An 18,472-nucleotide genomic window follows, 5' to 3' on the forward strand; every position below is an offset into this window, starting at 1 on the left:
AAGCCTTGCGTACACACTCAATATTCACATGGATTACTTTGTCATTTTCCTCTATATTATATGTAGTTTGCTTGATCTCTTGATCTGCTTCTTACCTATAAATACTCCACCCTAACACTAAACTCTCCATCACAAGCGAGCAGTAGCAGTAATCGATTTAGCGTGCAAAGTACTGCAGCAGAAGCCATGGCATCCAAGGCCTCAGCATCGGCTGCCCTCTTCCTTGCTCTCAACCTTGTCTTCTTTGCACTCACCAGTGCTTGTGGCACCACTTGCACCCCCGCCACTAAGCCCCCACCGAGCTCTTCCCATGGCAAATGCCCCGTCGACACCCTCAAGCTGGCCTCCTGCGCCAACGTGCTCAATGGCCTGATCAAGGTCGGCGTCGGCAAGCTCCCGAAACAGCCGTGCGAGTGCTGCACTCTGCTCGATGGCCTCGTCGACCTCGAGGCCGCCGTGTGCCTTTGCACTGCTATCAAGGCCAATGTCCTTGGCATTCATCTCAACCTCCCCATCAACTTCAGCCTTCTCCTCAACTACTGCGGTAAGAAGGCTCCCACCGGTTTCCAGTGCCCTTGAGCTCCCCCTGCGGATCACATCATCGATCCTCTTTGCCGTGGTGAAGTTTATTGAGCATTCATTGTGTCTTTACTTCCTTTGTTTTGCTTTTGATGACGAAAGTGTGAGTGTTGATATGAAGGGCAATTGCTGCTTCATGTAATGTACCTGTCATTCCCTTTTAATTCACAGCTTGTTGAGTACCCTCTCGGTATGTAATGAGATCAATGCATTCAATATAAAATATCTGCTGCATTCACATGCTCTTCATGAATTGTACAATGATAATAAATATTTATTTAGCTAAGAAAGACTGGTTTTCACACGTCAAACTGCACAATGGCACCTTTAATGGATGCTGGTTGATCACAAATGCTACACGCTAGAAAAGAATTGCAATTACAAGATTACACCAAACACGAAACAGTGCACATCAACACTCGACTGACCCATATTTTGCTGCATGAAAAGCAAACCAAATTGCTCAAACTGGAGAACATGCACGAACACCATGGTTGATTGGGACCTTCAAAGGAGCAGAAAGGACAGATGACTCCGATGAAGATGAACACCGGGAACTAAGGGCACTGGAACTCAGCGGGGACCTTCTTGCCACAGTAGTTGACGAGAAGGCTGAGGTTGATGGGGACGTTGAGGTTGACGCCAAGGATATTGGCCTTAAGCGCGGTGCAAATGCACACAGCGGCCTCGAAGTCGAAGAGACCTTCGATGAGGGAGCAGCACTGGCATGGCTGCTTCGGGAACTCACCGTCACCGACAGTGATGAGGCCATTGAGCACATTGGCGCAGGCGGCCATTTTAAGCGTGTCAACAGGGCATTTGCCGTAGGAAGGCTTTGGTGTGGGCTTGGGGCGCTTGGGAGTCGGTGCTGGGCAAGTGCCGCAGCCACTGGTGAGTGCAAGGAAGAGGAGGTTGAGGACGAGGAAGAGGCCAACTGACGCTGAAGCTTTCGCTGCCATGGCTACCTTCTGCTTCTGCCGAAATGATGTGCTTTGTGATGAATAGCTTGGTAATAGAGTAGAGTATATATAGATTGGAAGAGGCTAGTGAGGGTAATATGCTACAATTGTTACAGAGAGAAGATGACAAGGGAAGCCATGTAGATGATGATGAATCCGGTGGGCGAGGTGGTTTAGCTGGCAAGTATGTGAATGGTGAGGAGAAATCCAAGTTGCAGCTCATCTTAGATCTCTTGCTGGTACAGCACACAACATTGGGACATGTGTTTTACTTGTTGCAACTTCATCACTGATCAATATGACAGTGGCGAGGACATGAAAGGATACGTAGTGACAGTGAAAATAACAAGGTTCATGCATGTATGCCCATGCAGAAAACATACGCCACGTACGGGTCATCAAGAAGATAATATAAAGCAAATCATCTCTCTCTCTCTCTCTCTCTCTCTCTCGAAAATAGCCAATTGTGGTTTCAGCAATGGCATCGATATACGAAGAATCCAAGGAACATATCCTCCGCAAAGTTATAGAGAGTTTATAGTATAAAAGCAAAAGGTATTCACCAATATTTGACATTCAATACTGTAATATTGGATGTCTTTTCGTCCAATACTATAATATTTGACAGGACTTGTCACCACATGACATAGATAAGGAATCCCAGAGCTGTGAATGATGGAAAAGCTGAGGCACGTCAGAACAATTTTGACATCAGGATTGGATCGGAAATGTCGAGCAAGAAAAAGAAAGAGTTACAAAATTAGGGAACTGTGACTCTCGTGATACTTGCACAGCTTATCAAGCTTGAAAGTTTTTGTTCTTTGTCAGGTACTTGATGTTCGCTTGCTGTGAATTCACCTCATTCATTGGAAAGAAGCAGAGTAAATTTCATGAATCATGCAGCACAAAAGCTCAGTTAAACTCCAATATGATCTTGGGAACTAAGAACACCATTATGAGTGAAACAGGCTAATTGACTTCCAAAGCTAAACGTAAACCTAAACACTGAGTGCTAAAACATGACGCTGGAATCAAACCTAGTAAGTTAATTAAGAGGACAGAGAGAACCAGAAGGAGGGTTCTTCCCACAGGTAATGAGCAGCTGAAGTGCCAGTGGTATATAGATGTCGAGGTTTAGTATCCTCAGCTTAATGGCAGTGCAAAGGCACACTGCAGCCTCCAGCTCCAGCAGTCCATGCAGCACCGGGCAGCACACGTTCTCGGCCGGGTTGCCGGCGCCCAGGTGCACCAGGCCTCCCAGCACGTCGAGGCACAGCCCCAGCTTGAGATGATCCAACGAGCACGTGGCCGGAGGCGACGCCCCTGGAAGGCCACCGCCACCTTCCACCGGTGGCAGCACCCTCGGCGGTCTCCTCAGCGCAGGAGGCCAAGGGAGCGACGGCTGGGAGCACGAGTCGCATGCGAATGCCTGCGGCAACGCCATGGAGACGATGAGGAAGAGCCAGGTCGTGGTCTTGGAGGCCATGGAGGTCGGATGTGGAGGAGGAGGAGAAGAAGGACTTAAGAGCTTTTGAAGGCCTCTCTGCAAGCATGCATGCATGCCCGTGACCGTATATTCAATTCCTTGGATCTTAGTAATGCATGCGAGCACGAATTAACAAGAAGAAAGAGAGGGAGAGACTCCGCCTCGGGTTGTGAATTCTATTGTGCTGGTCATGAGGATTCTGTTCTCGAGCACTCCGTGAGTTCTCCTCCGATCCGTCACCCCTGCAGAGTCCCCATTGCTCTCACTCGCATTGCATGTCATTACAACCCAAATGACAAAGAAAAGGCCATTGATGAGCAGAATGATACATAATGCTCATTAGTTGCGTATAAAAGCTGTTTATATGAGAAAGAATTAACTGAAGAAAACAATAATCTTCCAAAAGTTTGGATAAGTAATAATAAAATAAAACTCATAATGCAATTTCCTTGAAATTATTACCCGAATCTTTTTTATTTCTTTTCTCGTCTTATATCATAGCATTTCCAGAAACAAGATCCACGGATTTCTCTCTCTCTCTCTCTCTCTCTCTCTCTCTCTCTCTCTCACTGTGCACTTGTTTGAGCTGTACTACTCTTTCGTGGACAGAGGATTTGGCGTTCTCTGTGATTGATTGTGGCATCGGATAGCTTTGGCGAGGAAGCAAGAAATAAAAGAATCGGTGGCAGCAGCGCAGCAGTTTAGATTTTCTAACAGGTGAGCTGTGAGGACAGCGAGGATGTTGTCTTGACGGAAGAGAATACAGGCGTGACAGTGTGTGGGGTGTGTGGCCGCGCTGCAAGATACGTCCGTGAACTCTCTCTCTCTCTCTCTCTCTGCCGCTCATGGAAACCCGTGAACTCTCTCTCTCTCTCTCTCTTGCATCTGATGGCGGCTCTACTTGGTTGGAAACCCTACAAATTCAAGTACAGCTGTAGCATATGATCGGGATAGATGACGACGTGACTCCACAGGGAAGAAAGGAAGAGGAACACCCAATGAGATCTGAGAATGAATTGTGCACAATCTCAATGTCAACAAACTATAACTATCCCACATAGATAAGTAATTCTCTACAGTGAAAAGATAGTTACTCTCAGAATGTTTTGGCACTTCATCAGCAAACCATAACATGGATTGGCCCATTAACTTCTTTTCTCGGTGTCTCGTTAATCGGAACTCGATACGGGACATCCAATCAAAACCTAAATAATGGCGTGAGATGGGATCTCAATCAACATGACAATGACGTGACGTTCTTTGGCATGTCCTAGTGCAGTGTACTGAAAGATTCCAATTAGCATGATAATGACGTGATATTATCTATGAATGCTCACTCAGGTGTCCAATCATCTTACCATCTAAATTCCTCGTTGATGTCACAGTTTGGGACCCGTAAACGGAGGTTATCTTTGAGTGTGTACTCATCGCTAAACTCTTCGTGAAAGACTCACTTTGTTGATCTTTGATTTAATCATCAAAGAGATCTTCTCGGACATATCAACAGTGTAATTTTACATGATATCTCAACCTGCACGAGTCAACTATCAAGAGAACAAAATGCAAGAGAACAATCGGCTTGAATATTATCAATGGCATCCAATTTTCAAACGTTATTATTTGGAAAACGAGTTAGTCAAGTCACCTTCATTACTAAATTAATTTTATGACTAATTACATGTTATCCCTTTACTTGAACCCTATTAGTATCTCGATCTCTATACTCAAAAAAATTATATTGAAATCCTTATAATTCTAAGAATAAAATAAATAACCTCAGTTGCCTTAATATCATCAACTACAATGACGAAAAACACAACTCATGACACCACGTGCCGGATCAATCCAAGAGTGATGAGCAAAAGGATGATTTCAACATCTATTATGTTTTCAGTAATTTTACCGATAAAAAGGTAATTTCAACATTCCACGTGCTGGAAAATGAAGGGATGTTGAAATTATCTTTTTGTCCATCATTTTCGTGTTGATTCAATATGCAATGTCACGTGTTGTATTTTTCATTAATACAGTCGACGATGTTAGTGCAAATGAAATTATTTGTTTCACTTTTAGAATTATAAGGATTTTAATATAAATTTTTTAATTACAGGGATCATGATACTGATATGATCGAAGTACAATGGATAATATATAATTAGCCCTTAGTTTTATGACAAAAGAATACTTTTAATTTGTTATAGGTATTTTCTTTCATCAATCTTGAAAATGTAATCATCAATAGTTTTGGGAAAAAAAAAAGGTCTAACGGTTACCACATCATTAGCAAACTTTGACCTAGAAAGGTACATTGCTTTGTGTGTGTTATAGAAGAAATAATAAGATCGACATGATCGCATTGGCATTATCTAACTAACACGTCAAGACCGTGGGGTCGATACATTATCACGTGGCTCATGACTAGGGCCCAGGTGGTAGATACACTCGAGTCAGGTGATCAACAATGACAGGTTGCACATTAGTGTCACACAATCGAACCTTGGGTCTTGTGGAGTGACGCAGTTGACACCAAATAGGTCCCATGTGGTATACACATTACCTATCCAAGATTTTACGTTCTTCAGCCAGCTAGTCGCTCCCGTTGTTTGATCTGTGCCACGTGTCGAGAGACTATGAATCCCAGATTTGACGTGAGCTAATAGTAAGTATAATCAAAATCAGCTCCTCACGCTCGCACAAGTCATGCATCATACGAACGTAATGGCACCAAACACCCACTATAAAATGGGGTCACATGTACACCACAGACGAGTCCAATGACTTGAGTATTGGATAGGTAGTGTTGGGAGTGCTCCGAAGCAGTTATGTAGGATTCAACAATCACAAACTAACCTAATAGTGTGGTATGTCATCCATGCATGATTCATTCAAGACTTTGACTCATCTTATGTCAAGCTTAAGATTGTTTTATTGGCTTTATTGGATTCATTCAAACTAAGCTTAAGATAACTTTGACTCGTATTATATCAAGTGGTTTTTCTATTGGTGAAGCTGTGAAAACTGGATGATAGCAAAGACATAAATTCAGCTAGGAATTCACCAAATGATTGTGTCCTTTGGCATCACAAGCATGTTATATGATATGTTTTGGTCTCTATAAAAAAATCGATTAAACCAAATTTACTTTTTTTTTTTTGCTTTTGGTCAAACAATGCCTTTTAGGGTTCCCACCTGAGTAAGCAATCAATTACAATGATAAAGTTGAGCAATATTAGCAACACAAGAGGGATATAGTCATTTAGATATCATTCCTTTCCTCCGAAATAATAATATATCTGCACCAAATAGGTTGATCGAGTACATAGCCATATCACTACCATAGTTGAAATCATTCATGACTTCTGTAACATGAAAATTCATGGATGGTGTTTCTTGGAGGTGGATGATGACTCAAATACTATATCGAGTCACGTAACTCTAATATAGCCATGTTGGGTATAAAAAGGTATATGAATCTAACACGTATTATAATTAAAGTATGTTATATGTATGACAAAATCTACTAATTCTGGAAATTAATCTGCAGGAAAAGATGAGCAACTAAAATGCTTTCATATAACATTTGAGAGCAAATTGATGGATCGTTGATAGAACATGTAATCTGTGAACAAACAAATACACACATCATGCATTGATAGTTAAGCAAAACTACAATATATGGAGTACGTACACGTACTGGTAAAATGATAACACCTTATTTGGCACCCACAGATTGTCCTTATTATGACTGGGGATAAAGGCTTTAGCATTAAGCCTCCACCAACTAAATAATCGAAGTGGATACACACGAGTACATGGCTGTCACAACGAAGAAGAACACGAGATCATGGCTGCAACTCAAGCGCACAGGTAGCCATAGGGGACCTTCTTGCCGCAGTAGTTGAGGAGGAGGGTGAGATCGACGTCGACGTTGAGGCTGATGCCCAAGATGTTGGCCTTGATGGCGGTGCAGAGGCACAAGGCGGCTTCGAAGTCGGCGAGGCCCTCGATGAGGCTGCAGCAGGGTTTCTTGGGCGGGGTGCCGATCTGGAGGTTGATGAGGCCGCCGAGCACGTTGGCGCAGGCGCCCAGCTTGACCGTGTCGATGGGACAGGAAGGCATGCCGGGTTTGGGAGTAGGTTTGGGTCTGGGCGAAGGCTTGGGCTTCATCGGAGGTGGCGGGCAGTAGCTGGAGGAGACCAAGGTGAAGAAGAGGAGGCTGAGGCAGAGGAGTAGAGCGGTGGAGGAAGAAGCCATCTCCTGTCGAGTAACTTGGACGAGGAACGGAAGGAATACGTAGGAGTGTACTTTGGCTTGGGAGTGGCGCAATGAGAAGTTAGGGTTTTATAGAGAAGTACTGCAATTTGTGGTACAGTGGCAATGCATGTGAGCAGGTGGGCCAGACATGCAAGCTGGAGATTGGAGATAGGGTTCGGTGCTTCGTCCTGTAGCGCTTTGTGCCGCATGCGCTCGTCATGGTTCTGCACTGTGATCTTTCCACCATTATTCACCGATTCAAACCCCTCTCTCTCTCTCTCTCTCTCTCTCGCTCACGTACGGGGAGAGAGAGAGAGAGAGAGAGACTGTGGCATAGCTTCAGTCCTTAAAGGTGAAAACTGAACACAAGACTGTATCACAATTTAAACAATGAACACGATTAAGCAAGCCAATCACAACAACCACATATCGAACTTTCTTGGGTTTTACCCAAATCACTGTTATGAACTTTGTTGGAGTTTCCCAGCATTTGGCTCTCAGCGTGGATTAGATACTGAATGAGAACCATTCAAGAATACTTGAGCCATACCATAAAATGTTAATTAGTTCAGAGAAATTTGCTGGTATGTAAATTGATTTCCCATTCTTGTTCGTCTCGACATGAATCAACCATCACCTCTCCACCATGACAATAATTTTAGTGAAGGAAAGGATCGATTGTGCCGACATGAAGTAACCTGACACCAACCTCAGCTTCGTTAAAGGCCCACCTGGCCTTGCATAGATAGCAACCAGAGCAGTCCAACAACAGCCATTTGACAGACACTGGATCCTACTCTTCTGTCTTGATCTGCTATGTGCTCCTGCACCAATTGGCTTGCTGTGATCAATACTTAGGAACATGTAGATACAGATACAAGTCTCTGGACTCGGCTAGAGGCCAGTGGCTGACAGATTTCCTTCCGAGTGACCTCAGAAAAAAAAAAGAAGAAAAAAACAATTATGACAGCCTTGCATCCACGTCCACACTAAACAAAACCAAGCAGTCATATCTGACATTCAACATCATGACCTAATTCCAAGCCCTAGAAGTTCACTCTAAGGTTCTTTACATAGCATAGTCTCAATTTCTTAGTACATTGCAAAATATTCCAAGATCATGGTTGACCAGAAAGAGAACAGCCACTGGGAGTATCACTAGTTATCTTCATTAAGTGACTGCAAGTTTCGGAATGTGTGCTAAAGTCAAAATGTCCAAGCAAGAATAGAAGAAGAAGAATAGGTGTTAGATGAAAACAAAATACACTGACCCCTTGTACCGGCTTTTGCTTCTGAACACAAGTTTCAACTCCGCAATCCACGGGCCAACTTGAATGTCTAGTTAACTGAATACAGAGAATGAAGAATGAGTGACAGTTAAACTAATATGAGATATCATATCAATTGCATGGATGGTGCTAAGTGGTAAAATGCAATGTCGTTTGCTCTAAGGTAGATGTCTGCAGACATCTAAAAGTTCCCCACATGTGCAGAAGAGTATATATATCAGATGATGGCTGTTAAAAGACCACTGAACCACAGGATCATGTCTGGGAGAAAGACAAGGTTACAGAAGGGCAAAGTTTGAACGACAAATGATTCTAACACTCAAGGGGAATACAAGAAAGACACGTTGATTTGCGATGAGTATCAAGTTGCCCACCAACACATGACAACAGCTCACTTATGGAGATTCTGCTTAGCTGACTAGAGAAAAAAATATATTAAGCAGTGTTGAACACAAGGCAATCATGAATTGCATGGGGACAAGGTTGAATGAGAAATTGATATCAGGTTCTTTATTGAAGCCCAATCAACCTATGGGGAACAGGTTCAGTTCCCCTGTTCACACTCATGCTGGTTTCATCCACAGCAGAGGAACAGCTAAATGAAAGCAGCTGTTTCAAAGAGCAATTCCTTCTCATGCCCAATTACCATGTATATTCCCATTAGGCCAGTTCTTCAGTCACCAAGTAATCTTTCTTTTTTCAACATGATTAAAAACAAAAGGTACTCATCCATTTTCCAAAATCGAAGATAACCAGCAACCACCAGAATGCATGTTTTATTGCGGTCGTGAGACCCAATATGTGAATGATAGAACCAGCAGAAGGAAGCATCGGCAGATCAACCATTTACCTCGAAGCTCTTGCAGGGATTTGAGGAACATCTTGTGGTTCCCACCAAGCTCGATACAGATTGCCATACGGTTAGATTTCTGATGCCTGTAGAACCACAACAAGTAACATTACCAAGATAATTCAAGAAATAAATGAAAATTAGAGAATCCACTTAGGATGTCCAACCCAGTTAAGAAGCTCCACATTTATAAATTAGTTTGATTCTCAAGGCTGAAACAACAGCCTGTAAGTTCACAATGCATGACTTGCTTTTCACTAAACCAAGAAATCAGTGAAGTAAAAGAAAATAATGCCCTCAGGAACCAACATTCATTCACCAAATGCTTCCCAGTTGTAATACAAATCTTGGACTAATCCAGTAGATTTAAGTGAAATGCACACACAAGAATTTTGAAAATATATTTCTTCCAAGTACACAATATAACTCAATTTACAGCTAGCAATTTGAGAAATGTGAGTCTAGAATAATTTGCAAAGAAAATGTCATGTATGTGGGGCACAAAACTTCAATGACGAAGGATTATAGACTTGAAGACAATGTCTACAGTTGTTTTTTGTTTCCACAGTTGACAACATGAACTTGGAGTTCAAATTCACCATGCACTTTCCATTTGTTTATGACTAGGTAGAGTTTCTCTCTGTCAAGCTACTAAACTGCTCACAAGAATGAAGTGATCCATTATTGTGGTCAAAACTGAATTCTGGTTAAAATAGTCATTGTAGCTTCTTGCACATAATGGATCTAGGACAGGTAGGGCCAGCTCACAGAAGTGAAAGGTAGATTTCACCAAACAATTCCTGACCCCAGAATCAGTACCAGTGACACTGAAGATGCAGAGACAGAATTGAAAATACAATGCTATAGTGCTGCACTGATTGAGAAGTGAAGGTTTCTAACATCAAGAAGAGCTGATATATCCCAATCAAATTCTAGCACAGATAACAGGTCTATGAAATGCTCAGCCACTCAGGCATGCTGATGAACAATAATAGAATTATATGAAGCATGAACCAGTCTCAAGAAGCACTAAATATGCTACTAATCCAACCTAAACTTGCTATCCATTATTTACAACAGAGAAGCAGGCCGTGTGTTCATCTTTATATCCACATCCTTCAGAGAACATGAGCTCACAGCAAATTTGAGACCTCGCAATTCATTAATTACAACAGAGAAGCAGGCCCATGTGTTCATCTTTTTCCCCACGCTTCAGAAAGCTTGCCCTCTTGGAAAATTTAACACCCTGCATGCCAGCTGGAGGTACATCTTCAGTCTGCCAACCAATAAGATGTAGGATTTGTAGACAACTACCACTATAACCAGACAGATACTGACCATTTAAGATTGGATACATGGTCCTTTTCCTGCCATTAAGTAGTATTCAGAGCAATAATGGTAGAAACAACATCGAATCTGATGCAGGCATTATTTTGTCTTTTTTTTTCTTCAGGATAATTTTATTAATTCATTCATTTTTTGCAGATAAAAAAGTCTAACAAGACATTTCTTGATGAAAATTTAGTAAGTTTTTACACTACATTTTATTCAAGGGAAGGAGAGTAAGCCGAGTTAAAAACTAAAAGAATAGACTGGAAAAATATGCTTAACTGAAATTTGTATCCATAGTACCAATAAGAAATCATTACTAAAAGTAAGAATGTAACATGAAGATAAAAGGGTGATTTCCCTAAAAAAATACCCACATTTTGGGTATTTTCCAATTGGTATCACCATTTTATTTTTTTCTCAAATAGTACTCTTAATTTGAAAAATATTCAAACCGCCCTTCAAAAACACTGTAAAAGGACGATTTACAGTGTTGTTGGCATGTTACAGTGTTTTGGTCACCATAACAAAAACGTTGTAAAGCTTACTTAAAAACACAGTAAATAAACCAAATGGAATCAAAACACACCAAATATTATTTGATATATCATACTATGATTCAAATAGGTATTTAAAATAGCTTAGGAACAATATCACCCAAATAGAAATAAAAAATTACCTTTACACTGTTTTGCCCACCACAATAAAACATTATAAGACCTACTCGAAGACACTATAAACGATCTAAATGGAATCTAACCCCAACCAAACCAACTAGAAGCCTAAAAATATAGAATCATAAGGTCTATGAGCAATGACAACTAAATAGGTACAATATGATGTCAATTATGATATTTTTCAATAGTGTTTTCAGTATCTAAATAAAATACTATAAACATTGTAAATGATCCAGATGAAAACATTGTAATAGTTTTAAAATGATAAAAATGGGCAAAATTTTTTTGAGGGATATTTTGTGTAATTTTTAAATTAGAGATATTGTTTGAGAAAATGTAAAAGAGGGGTACCCTTTTGGAAACACCCAAAATATGAGTATTTTCTATGGAAATCGTCCAAGATAAAAATTGTTTGCCCTGAGATCCCAGTGTGGTTTTGTCATATAACAATCCAGTACCTGAGCTTCAGCTTTAGTGAATAATTTCCATCGTCTCAAAGGCTTCAACACATTCATAAGGGTACCAAAATACATTCATTAGCAACTGGTGGACACTTTGATGGAGTCATCGTTTTGTCCTACTTTTATCTTCAAAATAATTTTATTAATATGGGCTTTTTGCAATTGTCATAAATGTTATCACAACAATTTCTTTGCAAATATGAACTCTGCCCATGTTTTTGCCTAAGCAAAAGAAAAAAATGAACTAAATAATTGATGATGATTTAAAAGATTTGTTTAATTAAAGATATATTCATGGGAAAAATTAATACCTATAATAGATACCTCCCAAAGCATGATTGAAATTATGAAAGATTCTCTGGATATGAAAGATGAGATGATCGAATTCTTACTCTTCGACGAAAAGAATTAGAATTTCTTTTTTATTTGTCGTTGAGGTTAGGGTTTTTATAAGGGGGAATGTTGTGATTGACTAAATGGTAGAATGAATTCAATTTATATTCTCAAATTATGTGGGAGTGGCACGAGGAATCAGGTAGAAAGGTTGTAAATGTGACCCCTTCAATCCAAAACTATAGTAATTGATTATTGTGCACAAGAATGCTATGCTGTTCATCCGGACTAGCAACAATTATATGTGAGACAGGAGATATATAGTTAGCAACTGCGTGAAACAGAAACAAATCCTTCCCCAGAGAACATCAACGCATCATGAGTCCATATCAGAACGGAGTTTATGCCAATACCAATTGTGAGATGAATCAATTGTGACGCTTGAGATGATATAACCGAAGAAAAGAAGACTCGGAAACCGAATGTAGATCAATGGATGCGCAATCTTCACCATCTCTCAAATCATAGTAGCGTACATTTCAGCATGTACATAATTTTAACATGCAAAGAACGGGAAACGACTCACGAAAGGTATCTTGGAGGCTTTGTCGTTCAAGACGGCGTGCAAACCGAGCGACGCGAAGAAGCCCAGCCCTTCGCATAGCCACGCTAACGCCTCGTGCTGATAGAAAAGAATCCACAAAAGAGGAACACATACGGATTCATTCTCACAAGACATCATTGGAACAACAGAAAGAAGGAAAAACCCCTAATCTTTTGGAGGATGGAAGTTACCTTCCCGATAATGGTAGGGGCGAGGCGATAGGTCCAGTTCTCGGCCGAACCCGATCGTTGTAAACGGGCAGCTTACAAGATGGACCAAAAACGACATGGATCAGAAACTTGAGTGGGAGAAGAGCTTACGGGCTTGCCGGAGACGATGTGCTTGCCGACGGAGAGGCCCATACCAGAGCCCGAGAGGATGGCGGGGGCGGCGCAACGGGCCAAACCGCATCGTGCGTCTGCTTCGTCTGCCGTGGGACGTTGTTCCGCTCGAAGAGGCATGCGACCGGAGGTCATCGCTTCGACCTTATAGTCGAATCCAAAATCAACTGGATCCTCGGGGACTGCGGTAGCAAGGGCCATATCGGGTCGTCTCCACCTGCGAACGTGAATCCAATAAAATATTGTGGATCCGGATCCGAGAACGGCTACAGCGTGTCTGTGACCATGTTTCCGAGTCCACTGACACACCAACTCAAAGGACCATGGGCTGACAGCCCATACTAACAAGAGACGGCTATGACGGAATGTCAATAAATGTCCGGCATGCGAATCATAGAATAAATGTCCGGCAGATACACATTGAGAATAATAGGTAATTAGGGCAGATGCAAGAATCTTCATAATATTATACTGAATACCAGCAACAACTCAAAATTTAGAGCAAGGATGACTTCTGAGATGCATTGTTTAACTGATTGAAATTTTAATGACAACCTCTATAACCAACAGAAATCGGACATGATGCTTTAGATCCTGCACCAACTCTAAAGGTCAATACAGAAACTGAAAATCTTTACTTACATAGCATAAGAATAAATGAAATATAAAAAACAAGATTTGCTTGAGATAATGTCTGGAGTAAACATGATGGTTGGTAAGACCAGAATAACTGTCATTGAGAAAAAAAAAAAAAAAGTTACCTTGCTGTATTAGGATTTTAGGAGCCATATTCTCAAGACCATTCATTCTAGAAAATAGATTAGATACTCCATTCACATGTTTAGGCAAATCATAGCCAATCTTAAACATGCTGGGAAATCAGCTACTAGAAAAACAATGAGATCAATGGCTTGATCACTCAATTTTTCTGAATGCAAGTTGAGATAGGAAACCATCACTCAGGTATAGTGAGGAATTGACATGCACTGACGACCCACGTGAATTCTGAATGCCAGCAACTTTGTGAAGGACATAAAGAAGGCAGTTGTGGAAGTTTATCCATGAATGATAAAGGCATCAATGAGGTTTTGAGAGGATAAACACACGGTGATGACCGATGCGAGCTTCAAGAATACGGCCGAGATGGCGAAGGACCTGTAAGTCACAGTCACGGGAATTAGCCCATTTGGTAACACTCTCTGGCAATCATGCATCAGTAACACCTAATTTTGCTCCAAACATATTTTTCCAACAAAAGTTCCAATATTTGGAATATTGATCTTAGCATATCCTCTTGTTGCTAATATATATGAAAAACTTGGTACCAAGTCCTAATAACTGTAACATGCCAACATGCACCAGCAATTTCATGCACGAAAGTTATAAAAAAAAAAAAGACTCAAGGCTCCCAGTCAATACAAGATATAAAAAGAGTCAATATACATAACCTTATCTTTTAATATTTAAAGAGATTGTTTCCATGAATTAGATCCTAATCTCGACAGGTTGCAAAGGAGCAACCTCATCATTATACCAAGATCCGCCCTCAAATTTCATGTGCAAAAGTAAACCAATAAAATAAAAAAAGAGGAGAATCCTGAAATAAGATACACAGACAATGATTTCACAACTAGATACGTTGGACTAAGTAGTTTAAATTTATAAGCAATATCAGTGAGGCAGAAAATTAATAGATAATGTAAAAACATCAGGACGACAACTCAACCAAGTCATAGTCGCATTACAGCTGGTAGTACAAGTATGACAGAAATTAGCACCTGTTGCTGTGTTCTAAGGCCCAAACAGTTTCATGATTGTTATGGGATACCATGTGAACACGATATATAGATGAAAAGAGGTAGCCATCACACTTTATACCAACACATGTAGGTTGACATACTCATAGCCAGCAGGATATATGTATCATACATTACATAATGCAAATTACGGAGTTCGACTGTGCGCCTGGGAACATGACAGCAGGCACATAATTCCAACGAGAGACTTAGAAGTATGATGAGAAAATAAAGGAATGTATAAGTAAATATGCAAAGTTAATTGTATTCTCATCTATAGAACCCACAGACAAGAGACATATTGTCAGACCTAATCCAACCATCTAGAGTCCACAATAATGATCCCCATTGATAAACTTGGGAAGCACAATTAGAGATTTCATTATGACTAGATAACTTACTGTCAAAATTGCTTTTCCCGTATTGTCAAGTTTCAGTCCTGGTCCTTTTATGTCTGTTTCCAGGAAAAAGTGCTTGCCTTTCACTGCTTCAGTTGTTGCTATGTCTCTTAGTTCCTGCATTTTAACAACAACAGTAGCAAACCTGTGTAACATTGAACAGACATACAAATTCAGCACAAAATGTGATACACGCATTCTTCCCACATGGGTTACAGTTTACACATTACCACACAGGAAAAATGTATAATAGCCAGCAGAATCTACTTACAAGAGCTTTTTCCCAGGTGTCTTCAGCTAGCTACATGAAAACAAGAAGACACAATAAACAAATGGCCAATAGGAAGACGCCAAGCTTATTTATAATACTGAGCAACACAAACCTTCTTCTTTGGGCATGAGACGAGATGAGAATTTGCTTCTGCATACATAGCTATCTCATTGATAGCAATATTGACCTTGTCCAAAGTAAGCCTTCCCCTCATATAACTGCAATTGTTAAGATGGAAAATTTGAATTTGGTTTCAAATGATACGTGATTTGCTTATCAAGCACATACAATATCTTTCAATATCCATATGAGATTATAAATATTTATTACCAGGGACCCTGGTATGTCATTCAACTTCTTTTCAGAACATCTGAAATCAGGAAAGAGTATGGATTATGTAACCTATTTTGCCTGACTTAAATATTTTCAACTTGTGTTTTGGCTCCTATCTTTCTGCCTAGTTAATTTCAATGACAGATCATTTTTCTACATCAACATACCATAAATACCAGCCTTTTCCAATTGTCCTCAGAACACCAGAGGCCTTTCGCAAAACCAATGAACTCCAACTCCATGTATTTTTAGATTTATTATCTTGGAACTCGGTTCTTTAATTTTCATTACCGGATTAACTAAGAGACACAAAAAACAGATAATCTACAACATTAAAATTGACAAGAGATAGAAACAATGAGAACCAAGAAGAAATATACCAACATGGTGCAGAAGAAATATACAAAGTAAATTTGAGGATAGACTTACGAAGACAGTGAATCCAGTTCCTCGGCAGAAATATACCACCGCGGTGCAGGAGATGGACCCTTCTTCCCCTACATGGGAACAATGCATCTGTTAATTGGAGAACAAACATAACTATTTCTTGGAAACAGTTGCACAAAGTTATTTGATCTTGGCGCAATCGTGATGTTAGACTAGAATCTTGTGAATTACGGAAGTAGCACTGTTTATGGTCAATACAAAAGAGAAAAGGCCTCAAATAAAGCATTCTTTTATAATGTCAACTCGAGGCTTGCTGATTTCAGCCGCTTACTGGTGATAAACACTGTAATCATGATGCAAACATTACGAATAAGCTTTACGACGAACAGATGAGGGGCAGTCTCTTACCTTGAGCATAGCAACAGGCTCCTCCTTGAGATGACAAGGCTCGTGCAATATATCGGGACCCGAATCATCAGGCACCAAGCTGAAACCAACAAACCCAATTCCTTTGAAGAATCTTCGTTGCAAAACTATATTTGAAGAAGAAAAAGAAAGGTTAAATGAACAATAAATAAATCGGTCGCCAGAAGAACTACCTCGAAGAGGGGTTTTGAACCGATCGGCTTTGGTTCTTAAGCATCGAAGGCGGCATATGGGCGAGCATGTGCTGCAGCTTTCTTTGCTGCCGCTGGGACAGATCGATGAGTTTCTACACCCGAACAAAAGTAGGAAAGAAAGAGGTGAAGAAACCGACACGATTCGCTGGAGATTCTATGGAATTCAAGAAGAAAAGAGACCTTGGCCTTAGGGATAGCGTTTCTCTCCTCTTGTAGTCGGTCCTTGATCGCCTGGATCTGCGACTCCATCGTCTTCAGGGTCGCGTCGACCGCCGACAGATCGGGCATGCTGGTGGAGGGATACACTGCCCAAGAGAGTAAGAAAGAATTTAAGCGATTCGGCGGTGGATTTCTTCAAAGGAAGAAAAGGGAAACGGGAAGAGAGAAGAGAAAGTGGGGGATGGCGAACTGTTGCGGGCAATGACGAGCTCCTGCAGTTCGACGATGCGGGTGTGGAAGGAGGAGACGACGGCGTCGAGGGAGGATCCCGCTTGCTTCAGATCCATCGCCGCTTCCGGTCTCCCGAGTCCCCACTTCTTTCTCTCACTCAAGCCTCACTCTCTCGCCGTTCCCAAACCAAACCTTTTGAATGCGTTGCTGCCGCTTACTGGTTGGGAGGGAAACTTCTAATTGTTTGCTGATCTATCCGTCGTAAATAAGAAATTTCTTGAATGCGGCCCTAAAACGTAACTTTCTTGCAAAAAATCCCTTCTATTCCGTAATACCAGGTCAAAAGACTGGTTTACCCTTTTTGTTAGGGGATGTGTCAAACAGGTAACTTCCTAAGATCATTAATCTTTTTCTTGTGTTTCAAAGGTTATTTTCGCAAAAGCAACAAATCAGGAGCACGATTTTAGAAATTATTATGGGCATTTTGTTAAATCGTGTATATGTTCCAAAAGATGTACTATACGGAGGTATTGATGTAATTAGACTTGGATGAAGGTCTTTATGTAATTTTGTCTTTGATAGTGGTGTTTGTGCAAAGACTTGATGTCCTATGCCTTTGTCGTGGTAGATTTTTCTTCGTGTAGGGTTGGGTTTTCCTGAATCATATGCCTGAGTATATTTGGTTTTGCATCTGTTGGGAAATCATAGGGGGGGGGCGACATCATATGCGCAGCGGAAGAACAAGAAAACAAAAATCCCCGATTCCTAAAAAGATGTTCATCGTCGTGCGAAGATTGGTGCGCAAAATCCGCAAAAACACAAAACTGCGTATAGAGATTGTGTTACCTAGGGAGATCGTATATCCCTGTTTCCTTGCAGATCCTTAGGAGAGGGTGAAGGAGGTCAAGCGTCCTCCTCTCTAGCGGTGATCCACACAGCAGGGTTGCGACGACGCTCCTCAAAACTCCAGGCCTACTCTGAGGTGGAGAGGGAGAGGAGAATAGGAAGGGCAAGCAAAGACTCTAGCCTATGAGGCTGTGAATCCCTCCTATTTATAGAGATCCCGTGTCAAAACCCTAATGTGTCCTTTCCCTAGTGGGTATTGGATCTGCATC

The 18,472-nt window shown here is 41.0% G+C and overlaps 4 protein-coding genes across 13 annotated transcripts; 1 reads left to right on the plus strand and 3 right to left on the minus strand.

The window, feature by feature from the left end:
* Positions 1 to 123: 123 nt before the first annotated feature.
* LOC135670664 (14 kDa proline-rich protein DC2.15-like) lies at positions 124 to 817 on the plus strand. Its single transcript, XM_065178672.1, has one exon. The coding sequence runs from the start codon at positions 187 to 189 to the stop codon at positions 577 to 579; it is 393 nt and encodes a 130-aa protein (XP_065034744.1). The 5' UTR covers positions 124 to 186; the 3' UTR covers positions 580 to 817.
* A 68-nt stretch (positions 818 to 885) lies between these two features.
* On the minus strand, positions 886 to 1,587 carry LOC135670648 (14 kDa proline-rich protein DC2.15-like). The gene has a single exon (XM_065178671.1). It carries the CDS (start codon positions 1,536 to 1,538, stop codon positions 1,137 to 1,139), a length of 402 nt encoding a protein of 133 aa, XP_065034743.1. The 5' UTR covers positions 1,539 to 1,587; the 3' UTR covers positions 886 to 1,136.
* Positions 1,588 to 2,404: 817 nt separating this feature from the next.
* LOC103982627 (36.4 kDa proline-rich protein-like) lies at positions 2,405 to 3,357 on the minus strand. The gene has a single exon (XM_009399610.3). The coding sequence runs from the start codon at positions 3,097 to 3,099 to the stop codon at positions 2,584 to 2,586; it is 516 nt and encodes a 171-aa protein (XP_009397885.2). The 5' UTR covers positions 3,100 to 3,357; the 3' UTR covers positions 2,405 to 2,583.
* A 3,289-nt stretch (positions 3,358 to 6,646) lies between these two features.
* Positions 6,647 to 17,589, minus strand: LOC103982624 (spindle and kinetochore-associated protein 1 homolog). 10 transcript variants are annotated; one of them, XM_065178663.1, is made up of 14 exons: positions 17,377 to 17,589; positions 17,148 to 17,272; positions 16,947 to 17,059; positions 16,756 to 16,834; positions 16,390 to 16,457; positions 15,740 to 15,845; positions 15,628 to 15,657; positions 15,360 to 15,473; positions 13,186 to 14,317; positions 13,013 to 13,083; positions 12,804 to 12,899; positions 9,418 to 9,503; positions 8,550 to 8,624; positions 8,275 to 8,457 (listed from the first exon to the last, which is right to left on the minus strand). In XM_065178663.1, the coding sequence occupies exons 1-9, from the start codon at positions 17,471 to 17,473 to the stop codon at positions 14,240 to 14,242; spliced, it is 810 nt and encodes a 269-aa protein (XP_065034735.1). In that variant the 5' UTR covers positions 17,474 to 17,589; the 3' UTR covers positions 8,275 to 8,457; positions 8,550 to 8,624; positions 9,418 to 9,503; positions 12,804 to 12,899; positions 13,013 to 13,083; positions 13,186 to 14,239. The 10 variants fall into 10 exon arrangements, with proteins under 10 accessions (XP_065034742.1, XP_065034736.1, XP_065034741.1 ...); XM_065178664.1 differs by lacking the exon at positions 8,275 to 8,457 and adding an exon at positions 7,201 to 8,102 and having other exon boundaries at positions 13,013 to 14,317; XM_065178662.1 differs by having other exon boundaries at positions 13,013 to 14,317.
* Positions 17,590 to 18,472: the final 883 nt, after the last annotated feature.

This window comes from Musa acuminata, chromosome BXJ1-4 (genome assembly GCF_036884655.1).
Source record: "Musa acuminata AAA Group cultivar baxijiao chromosome BXJ1-4, Cavendish_Baxijiao_AAA, whole genome shotgun sequence".
NCBI classification, from domain to species: Eukaryota; Viridiplantae; Streptophyta; class Magnoliopsida; order Zingiberales; family Musaceae; genus Musa; species Musa acuminata.

Bases quoted from the DNA above. Each gene is read 5' to 3' on its own strand.
- LOC135670664 (XM_065178672.1), top strand. From the start codon at position 187: ATGGCATCCAAGGCCTCAGCATCGGCTGCCCTCTTCCTTGCTCTCAAC.
- LOC135670648 (XM_065178671.1), bottom strand. From the start codon at position 1,538: ATGGCAGCGAAAGCTTCAGCGTCAGTTGGCCTCTTCCTCGTCCTCAAC.
- LOC103982627 (XM_009399610.3), bottom strand. From the start codon at position 3,099: ATGCATGCATGCTTGCAGAGAGGCCTTCAAAAGCTCTTAAGTCCTTCT.
- LOC103982624 (XM_065178664.1), bottom strand. From the start codon at position 17,473: ATGGATCTGAAGCAAGCGGGATCCTCCCTCGACGCCGTCGTCTCCTCC. The intron at 17,273-17,376 runs GTTCGCCATCCC...TCTCTTGGGCAG, and splicing joins GCTCGTCATTGCCCGCAACA to TGTATCCCTCCACCAGCATG. The intron at 14,318-15,359 runs GTAAGTTATCTA...TGTGACTTACAG, and splicing joins CGGGAAAAGCAATTTTGACA to GTCCTTCGCCATCTCGGCCG.